The 10,647-nt window shown below is 40.5% G+C and overlaps 1 protein-coding gene across 1 annotated transcript in view; it reads right to left on the reverse strand.

Annotated features, from left to right (window-relative positions):
• The window catches only part of LOC140329097 (actin, alpha cardiac muscle 2), a 9,966-nt gene extending 5,227 nt beyond the window's left edge, over positions 1-4,739 (reverse strand). Inside the window, exons 1-2 of the mRNA XM_072409192.1 lie at positions 4,595-4,739; positions 1,989-2,129 (exon numbers count right to left, since the gene is read on the reverse strand). Coding sequence (XP_072265293.1) covers positions 1,989-2,117 — 129 coding nt within the window. The 5' untranslated portion in view covers positions 2,118-2,129; positions 4,595-4,739. The remainder of the gene's footprint in view (positions 1-1,988; positions 2,130-4,594) is intronic.
• Between the last annotated feature and the right edge of the window lie 5,908 nt (positions 4,740-10,647).

The raw sequence follows: 10,647 nt of genomic DNA on the forward strand, positions 1-10,647 counted from the left end.
AAGTGGGGATTTTAGTGTAGGCGAAAAAATACGGGGTTAACCAAAAGAGCAAAAATATTTAGTGCGAGAAATTACGGGCTTAGCGGTTAGGGGGTTAATGTTCGGTTTTATGAATGTGATCTATCAGTACACCTGATAGATCACATTTTTTTACATTTTTATATACATTATTTTACATTTTTTTATACATTTTTTTATTTCACAATTCTACCCATTAATATTACATAATATTACTTTTTTTCATTTTCATTTATTTCATTTAACCCCCCTGGCCGTATGATTAAAGAGGATTTTTAAATGCAAAAGTGGCGCATTTAAAAATCCTCTTAATTTTACATTTCCCGCCGGGTCTCACCTACCTGCCTGCACAGTCCCGCCCCCCAGGCACGCACTCGCTGGCAGATGCCCGGCCGGCATCTGCTTTACCTAGCCTCGCGTCCCCGCGGGCACTGGGAACAAGGTAGGAGTTTTAACCTCCTTGGAAAATCCACCCCAAGTGTGGCTCGGAGTTACCGCTTTTTGCATAGAAAATCGACCTTGAGCCACACTCGGTAATACCGCCAGGGAGGTTAATAACTGTCTTATTGTCCCATTAAATAAAAATACTTTTTTCTTCATAAAAAATACATTTTTTACCAAAATCTTTATAATTCAATACAGGTTGAAAGGTGATTGTTCCAAAACTGAACCACACACAAACATTCAAGTCCATTCCAGTACAAACCAATCACCACTATAACTAAATATAGTACTTGGTTTCCTGGACATTTACATATGGAATTTTCTAAACCTATACAGGTAGTCCCCGAGTTAAGGACATTCAACATACAGACAACTCCTAGATACAACAGTGTTTTCCTTCTTGTTCCTGTGCAAGACAGAGGCTTGATAGGGGGAAGGGGTGATTTGCATGACTTGCAGAAGAAATCTTTTGCTAAACACAGCTGGGACTGTGCTCTTCTGCAACATCCTGTAACTCTTTAATAACCAAGACAAACTCTGCAGTGTTTCATTTTGCATATCAAAGCACAGCTTGCTCCAGAACTTAATGAATGTCTAGGCTTCTTCATTTTTTTTTTTTGATTTCTTTGCGATTAACTTACAATGAGGATTTTATACAGTAACTGACACCACGCTGCCTAATAATGTGTTGAGACAAACATCTGTCCTAATTGCATTAATTAAAATATTGTACCTGTTCTGACTTACATACAAATTCAACTTAAGAACAAACCTACAGTCCCTATTTCACATGTAACCTGGTGACTACCTGTAGATTGTAATTTACACATTAATTATCCATTAACAATCATGTCATGTGTGAGAGTCTATTAATGAAACAGTACTTTTAATATCACGTTTCCTATCTAGTTACCAAGTCCTCAGAACTACATACACAATTTTCTAAAACTATAGCTCTTAACCACTTTCATTACATTTAAGTCCTCTGAGACTTTGATTAGGTCTCAATGACATAATATAGGTTTGTAGTTGGGACTTCTTCATCACATTAAAACATTTAAGTAATTTAAATAATGAAGGCCAGCACATTTTGTTGAACACATGGAACACATGGTAACAGCAGGCACTACTGTAAATGGTTTTGCTGTTGGTATGGCTGATCACTGTATCTCTGTGTGCTTAGGTATATGGGGCCTAAAATAGTGAGCCTTAGACTACGTACACCTATCACATGATTGTTATCCGAGAAAAATTTGTCATGCTCGTCTCAAAAAATCTGATGCTTTCCTATCAAGCACAGTTTGACATTCTAGGAAAGGCAAGGAGAGCCAATCATACAAGCAGAACATAAGCTTTCTGCAGACATTCTGTACACCAATGATATACATAATACCACCAGTTTACATTATTGCAAATGACATTCCAAGTTTTTGTGAGTTTTCTAAAAATAAAAGGGCCTAAATATTGCTATATATATGCTAAAATAATAAATTGTTTGTGTAATATATATATTTATATCCGCATACCTGATGACGGGGACGTCCAACAATAGATGGAAATACTGCTCTTGGGGCATCATCTCCAGCAAACCCAGCTTTTACAAGCCCGGAGCCATTGTCACAAACAAGTGCGGTAGTCTCCTCATCATCACACATGATGGTAGCTTTCTCTAGGAGTAAATGAGAAGCATTACTAACATTACAGATCCAAGCAATAGTTTATAATGAATATGGCCTGTTAGTCTAAAAGTACCCACAGAAATAAGATTGATTGGTCTATATAGGTACCTTAAATGACTGAGCTTGAATAAATAGCAATATCTGGTTTTGGAGATTTGCTATTTTCTGCTGTTTACTGATCATTGCTCTTCCCCACCTTATCATTGAAAATCATATTAAAATTGAATCCTGTATGGCTTCTTTAGAGTGCATGTAAACACAGGAACAAAATATAATTTACAGAGCTGAACCATAGTGTACCAGTCTTTGGATGTGGTAGCTGTCTAGGTATGTGCTGTATACATACAGACACACACTTAAGAGTTAGGAAACTGGTACAGGCTCTGGGAGAAAAAGGCATACACCACAGGCTGAAATCTTCATCTCAGATCTTGACAGGGTCCCCCCATCCTGTTGTTCAGGTCACTTCTGGTCCTTGTTATATGAGGGCTAATTGAGCCTATTGTTAATTAGAATGCCCCCCTCCCCCTTGGATTTGCTAATTATTTTATGAAATATAGGTGGGCAGTGCCAATAATAATGCTGAATGAATTCTTCTCTCAGAATTTTAAAATGTGGAATAGATTCCCTCAGGAAGTATTTTTTATCAAGCTCAATAGACTGAATAATAAAAAGCCAGATGCATTTTTATATGCACAGAATATACCTAGGTATTACATTTTAGAATGAATGGCACCAGGTATTGATGATACAGAGAAAATCCAATTGCCAAAGGGAATAGAGAAGGGACTTTTTGCTTTTCTCTGAATCAATTGTGTGTATAGGTTTCCATCTAAAACACTGGTTTTCTAGTATATTGACTTTCCTTGTAGAAAGAAGCCATGATTTAAACAGTAACTGACACTTAATTTTTACAAAACACAAGAAAAAAATAGTCAATTAGCATGACACACAGACAATTACTGTAATAGACTGGAAACAAAAAAGGAAAATTTTGTCAATAAGTCTGCAACAAAGTGGAAGTCATGACAATACATTGGCATCAAAAGAATCAATGAAAATACGTAGGCAAAACTTTGGCAATCATTACAGTACAGCACATTGGCTATCGCTGTTTGTTATATGATGTTTACTGTTAATTATACCATGTTGAGCATGATGTCATTGTGAAAATTTATTTTCCTACACTATTAGCTTGTTATGAGTCCTGATGTCCTGAGGGCCATGTCACATAAGCAAGCTTCATATTGTTGTTTTGTCACCAGCTTTAATAATATTACCAGCCCCCTCGTACTGGAGATATAAATTATGAACTTAACTCTTAAAGAGTGTCATGGAAATATGCATTGGCCATCAGGCAGGATAATATTTGCGTAACAGTGCCTGACTTTATCATGTAAGTAGTGCCAAGACATTCCTGACATCCTACCCCACATGCCAAGAGGACAAAGTTGAACATTTTTAAATATTTCTTCCCTGTTCTAACAGGTTTATCCAACTTTGAGAAGCAGAAGCATTTGTTTTTGCCCCAATTACTAACAGAAAATTTCTTGTCTAAGAAATATATTTAGGACAAGCTCAATAACAGTGATGTCTCCAATTCCTTCTATGAATATTGAGAAAGCCTTAAAGTGTAACTCAAACCATTTTTTTTTGGGGGGGGGGGGTTGGGTAGGAAAGAATTACTACCCTACTAATGATTTGTTTGCTGCATGTACTTCTATTCAGTATACTTAATATTACATTCTGTTCTCATGACAGTTGGACAAAAAAAATTAGTGCTGTCATAGAAACAACAACTGGTTATAATACATGGGTAGAGACACAATTTCACCATAACAATAATAAAAACTAAAAGAATAAAAATTACCTGATGTTCTAAGAATATTGAATCTATTGCCTATGGGAACATAGATAACATAGTGCTTTATAGTGCACCATTGTCATGTCTAGCTGTCCCTCAAATATGTGTTATGGTTAGGTTTTACTTGCATTTCAATGCCCAACTACATTTCCTATATCATTACTGTAATTATATCAATAACTGTTTTTCTTTCTTTTTTAAAAAGTAGCATTTGCTACAGCACAGGGAAAATAATATGTGCTATCAATATACTTTACTGCTAGATTGCTCCCCTAATAATTTGGAGTACTGGGCAGGGGGCGTGTTAAACCACCCATACTGCTGCGCTGTTTATTGATGATAGTTCTAGTTCTCTAGAGCTGCCTGCGCACCCAATATTGCTCTTTGCTACAGCAAATAGTACTGTCACAAAAAGGCCATTATAAATAGTGTTTATGCAGCCTGACTTAAAACTTTAAATGAACTGTAACTTCTGTGAGCATAAATCAAACTGTATTACGTAGTTACAGTTTCTAATTGAATTCAATTCTACCTTAATTCTAATTCAATTCTACCTTACTGACAGTCTATCGGTATCTATCATTCTTACCTTGGTCTCCGGTCTGTCTCAGGCAGTGCTGGGAGCTCTTTAGCAGTCAAGCTCGCTTAGGTTACGGTCCAGTATAAAGGGTATGTATATATATAACCCATCGCTCCTCGCTACCCACCCTTCCTACCCATGGTCTCTTACTTTCTGTCTAGCCATATTAGGTTCTTGGGCATCGACCTTGCCCCCCTTGGGCGCCTTTACTGTCCGCAGAGTGCCCATACAAGGTCAGCCTGGCCGGGCACCAGGTGAAAAGAGGCTGGAACCGTAAAAGGATTCACTTCGGGACTCCAGAATGCCAGTTCCTCCTGCCAGTCCTACGGCTGAGAGAGCAAGAAAAGAGAACGGATTTGTGGCACTCAAAGCATGTCCCGATAATCCCTCCTGCACTAGCACACTGCAAGAAATGGTATGGGACAAAGATAAAAATTGGCATAAGTGTCAGTGACTAATCACACTCATATTATAGTATCATATGCAGCACAATTTGAAAGAGTAAGTGAAACACCTCATCACAAACTATATATAAAAGTGTATTAGGCAATTATCTAACATACATGGAAACTGGTCTTTCCTTTAAATAACAATCCAATTTCTATTTCTAAATTCAAATCAGGTAATCAAAAAAAAATAAATACTCCAAGCAAATGGAAAAAATGTTACATTGCTGTTCAACATTTTACAGCACATATATATCAAGGTAATAGCCCCAGTTTTTATGAACAACTTTCTAAAACAATACCATACATTTTAGTTTTTACATATATTATGACAATACCAAACCATCTGCCAAAACTGAATTGTTCGCAACTAGGGATGAGTGAGAAGGTTCTGACTGTCTCACGAAAATTTTCCTGGAACTTCTGATGGGTACGCGTAGGTATGTGTAGGAAAACAGTGGCAACAAGGGAAAAATACAAAAGTTCCTTGTGGGTTTTCAGAAATTGGCAGGTAAAGTGACAGCAGGGAAATAGGATTTTTGCATGATGGACAGTGTACAGAAGGCAGCATAAACATTACGACATTGAGAAAGGGTGGTGCTACGTGTGAACTCCACCCACTAGCAGCAGTCTCTGCTGTCAAAACAGCAGGAGACTGCATTACTAGCTGGCATCATGACCTGGATGACATGTGTTAGGACTGCCACCCATAAAGTTGCGGAGAAGTAGTGCTGTGACATTAGGCAAAAGGATGGAGGAACAGAGACGGAACGTGGGTCAGCGACAGCAGTAGCAGTGTGTGGCCTCTGGTCAGCTATCGCCAGGGAGACCGCATTGGTAAGTGTCATAGAGAGCTGGGTGTAGTGCATCGTCAATGCCACCCAGAAGTGTCTATTACAATTTTAGTGAATGGAGTACTGACAGGCGGCAGCAACAGCAGAAGGAGGAGCTGGTGGGCCCTGAGAAGGAGCGGGGACCTAGCTTAGCTGTGACTGAGAACTTATGCTCTGAGCTTCCCAAAGAACTTCAGTAGTTTTGTGTCCTTCAGCAAAAGAGAAGAGAAAAAGCTTAAACCTAGTATTCTAATTCTGTCAGATTTTTAAAGCAAAACGTGATCCTATTTTTTTTTCGCATAGAAATTTTTGTTTATATTGTGGGCCTGTAATTCTTACAATAAACTCCCTGGTATAATAAATATATTTATTATATTATAATCATACATTTTAATGTATAAATAATTATAAATCATAATTATAAAAAATAATGAAATATTAGACCACAACAATGTAATTTATAAAAAAAAAAGATTTTATCAAAACTTTGTCACTGAAATTTTCCAAACAAGGGTGCAATAATATTGTTAAAAAATAATATAAATTAAATGCAGATTTTAGAAAAAAAAAAAAATTTAGATTTTTAGTAGACATCCCGGGTGTGGTAGATTTTGAAGCAGGGTGCTGCACAAAGTCCAACATTACAGTCAGGACAGTGGAACCTGGTTTCCTTGCGTTTCTTCCTTCCTCTGTCATAGGTCTTTGAGCAGCAAACCACGCACATCCTTGTAGGTGCTGCCTTTTTCTGGGTTGGTGGGATGTATTCAGTGAAGTGACCAACGGTCAGGCGTTCTGGGTTGACAACAGTAGAAGCACGACGTCCAGGTCTATTCATAGCCACTGATGGTGTTTGGTGGTTCTTGACTATGGATTCTGAAACTTGCAAAATGAAGTCCGAATGATTCACAGGCCTCTGACAATTTTTTCTGTACAGAATGTAGGCATTTCATAGGCACTGCTCAACTAGATGCCTGAAAATCATTTTGTAATACTTCCTTTGCTGTTTCCTCATTACTGGGTAGAATGTCATGGCTGTTGGTAATCTGCTTTTAAATTTCCCGCACAGCCACGCCCCCCGACGGACAGACGCCCTGGCATCACAGCGGGATCATTTGATCGCCGCTGGAGCGCGGGCACAGGTAAGAGGAGCTTCTAAAGTTACCCTGAGTATGACTCGGAGTTACCGCTTTTTGCAAGTGTTTTCCACCCCGAGTCACACTCGGAATTACCGCTAGGGGGGTTAAAAGAATATGATGTTACCAGCCACGGATTCCTTGTGAGATAAGAGAAAACAAAGCCATGATCTCTAAATGGGTCATTCCTAAAATAAGATTGGTGCTAGAAGACGCCTTAGCACATACACACTTCGTCCTCTTTGTTTTGAGAACCACAGAACAATATAATATTTGGTTCTCTCATGTACCAGCTTACCTGTAGGATTCATAACAAATAATTAACATTTGAAAGGAAGAGAACTATTCTAATAATCATATAGTTGTATGTCTGCTGTATGTCTGCTTAAATACTTCTGAAAGTCTTAGCTAGAGTTTATTTGTTGTTTTTTTTAGTAGTACATTTATATGTGGGGAAAATTAAGCACATAACAACTCGATGTGCCTCTACTCTTTTTCTAGGTTTCAGCATAGTCTGTTAAAATGTATCATTGTAAAAATTATAGCTACTTTGGTTTGTCTAATACAACTGTTTCACATATTTAGCATTTTGTACAATACTGTACATTTGTTCAATTCCAAATAAATTGCTAATGTGTTTAAAAAACAAAATATCTGTATTTATTTTATAGTAGGCCAGAAATTTCACTGTACCAAATGGTCTTCTTTGGTAAATAGGAACAGGTATCAAACACTGAAATATCTGTATTTATTTTACAGTAGGCCAGAAATTTACCTGTACCAAATGGTCTTCTTTGGTAAATAGGCACTGCAATTGATTTTATTTAGCTTTAGTGAATGTACAGTGTGAAAAAAGATGACTAACAGTGTCTTCACTAATACACAATATAGATTACACTAAATGTGCTGACTGCTTACAATTTAACAAAACTGACTAGCTATGCTTGGCACTACAAGTAGCAGCAACCACAATTGTACCTTCAGTGTATGTGCAGTCAGTGAACAGCACCTAAGAGTGTAATACACACAATATAGATTGCACTAAATGTGCTGACTGGTGACAATTTAAGAAAACTGACTAGCTAGTAGCTCATGTAAAAGAAAATGCCCTATAAAACACTGAACTATGCAGCTAACAATGAACTAAGAAGGCTCCTACACTGTCCCTGTCACACTACACGTCTCTCCCTGCGTCTATCCTCTACACAACTGACATCTAGAGCTGGGTGTAGTGCATTGTCAATGCCACACAGAAGTGTGTAATACAATTGTTGAGAATGGAGTACTGACAGGCGGCAGCAGCGACAGCAGGAGGAAGAGGCGGCCTCCTGATAAGAAGCGTGGACCGCTTTAGTAACTGGCATCTAGAGATGGATGTAGTGCATCATCAATGCTACCCAGAAGTGTACAATTTTAGTGAATGGAGAACTGACAGGTCACAGCAGCAGCAGAAGGAGGCAGTGGGCCCTGAGATGGAGCGTGGACAGCATTGGTAATTGGCATCTAGAGCTGGGTGTAGTGCATCATCAATGCCACCCAGAAGTGTACAATTTTAGTGAATGGGGTACTGACAGGTGGCAGCAACAGCAGGAGGAGGAGGCGGTGGGCCCTGAGATGGAGCGGGGACCGCATTGGTAACTGGCATCTAGAGCTGGGTGTAGTGCATCATCATTGCTACCCAAAAGTGTACAATTTTAATGAACTGAGTACTGGCAGGCAGAAGCAGCAAAAGCAGGAGGAGGAGGCAGTGGGCCCTGAGACGGAGCAATGACCGCATTGGTAACTGGCTTCTAGAGCTGGGTGTAGTGCATCATTATTGCCACCCAGAAGTGTACAATATTAGTAAATGGAGTACTGACAGGCGGCAGCAGCAACAGCAGGAGGAAGAAGCAGTGGGCCCTGAATCAGAGCTGGGACCGCATTGGTAACTGGCGTCCAGAGCTGGGTGTAGTGCATCATCAATGCCACCCAGAAGTTGACAGTTTTACTGAATGGAGTACTGACAGGTGGCAACAGCAAGAGGAGGAGGCAGTGGATAGAGCAGGGACCGCATTGGTTACTGCCATCTAGAGCTGGATGTAGTGCACATTCAATGCCACCCAGAGGTGTACAATTTTACAGAATGCTGTACTGACAGGCAGCAGCAGCAACAGCAGGAGGCGGTGGGCCCTAGGATAGAGCAGGGACCGCATTGGTAACTGGCATCTAGAGCTGGGTGTAGTGCATCATCAATTCCACCCAGAAGTGTACAATTTTAGTGAATAAACTATTGACAGGTGGCAGTATCAACAGCAGGAGGAGGACGCGGTTGGCCCTGAGACAGAGTGGGGACCGCATTGGTAACAGGCATTTAGAGCTGGATGTTGTGCATCATCAATCCCACACAGAAGTGTACAATTTTAGTGAATGGAGTACTGACAGGCGCCAGCAGCAGCAGCAAGAGGAGGAAGCGGTGGGCCCTCAGATGGAGCAGAGACCGCATTGGTAAGTAGCATCTAGAGCTGGGTGTAGTGCATCATCAATGCCACTCAGAAGTGTACAATTTTAGTAAATAGGGTACTGACAGGTGGCAGCAGCAACAGCAGGAGGAGGAGGCGATGGGCCCTGAGTCAGAACCAGGACCGCATTGGTAACTGGCATCTAGAGTTGAGTGTAGCATATCATCAATGCCACCCAGAAGTGTACAATTTTAGTAAATGGAGTACTGAAAGGCGGCAGCAGCAACAGCAGGAGGAGGAGGCGATGGTCCCTGAGACGGAGAGGGGATAGCATTGCTAACTGCCACTCAGAGCTGGGTGTAGTGCATCGCCAATGCCACCCAGAAGTGAACAATTTTAGTGAATGGAGTACTGACAGCCGGCAGCAGCTACAGCAAGGGGAAGGACCGTGGGCCCTGGGAAGGAATGGGGACCGCATTGATAACGGGCATCTAGAGCTGGATGTAGTGCATCATCAATGCCACCCAGAAGTGTACAATATTAGTGAATGGAGTACTGACAGGCGGCAGCAGCGACAGCAGGAGGAGGCAGTGGGCCCTGAGACAGAGTGTGGACCGCATTGGTAACTGGCATCTAGAGCTGGATGTAGTGCATCATCAATGCCACCCAGAAGTGTAACGTTTTACTGAATGGAGTACTGACAGGCGGCAGCAGCAGCAGGAGGAGGAGGCGGTGGGCCCTAGGAAAGAGCAGGGATAGCATTGGTAGCTGACACATAGAGCTGGGTGTAGTGCATAATCAATGCCACCCAGAAGTGTACAATTTTAGTGACTGGAGTACTGACAGGCGGCAGCAGCAACAGCAGGAGGAGTTGAAAATCCAGGCGTGAGTAGTACAGAAGATCCTGTGAAATACTCCATCAGTGAACAGATGTGTGTATCTGGTGAGTGGAAAATCCGTATCTTTGGCGGGCATATGTATTTGTGCTGCAGATGTTTTAATGTATTTTTCAGTACTAGGCCTGTTTAGCTGTTCGCTGTAGCTGGCAAGGTAAAGGACTGATCATCTTTGGTAACTAATATACCCTGTAGATCTAAAGGATAAAACCAGACATCTTTGAGGAAAAACTGTAGAAAGTTATATTTTACTCACAGGGAAAAGAAAAAGCCTTTCTGTCCAATAGGAGATCCCTCTGGCCTGGATTCAAATTGG

Source organism: Pyxicephalus adspersus, chromosome 4, assembly GCF_032062135.1.
Source record: "Pyxicephalus adspersus chromosome 4, UCB_Pads_2.0, whole genome shotgun sequence".
NCBI classification, from domain to species: domain Eukaryota; kingdom Metazoa; phylum Chordata; class Amphibia; order Anura; family Pyxicephalidae; genus Pyxicephalus; species Pyxicephalus adspersus.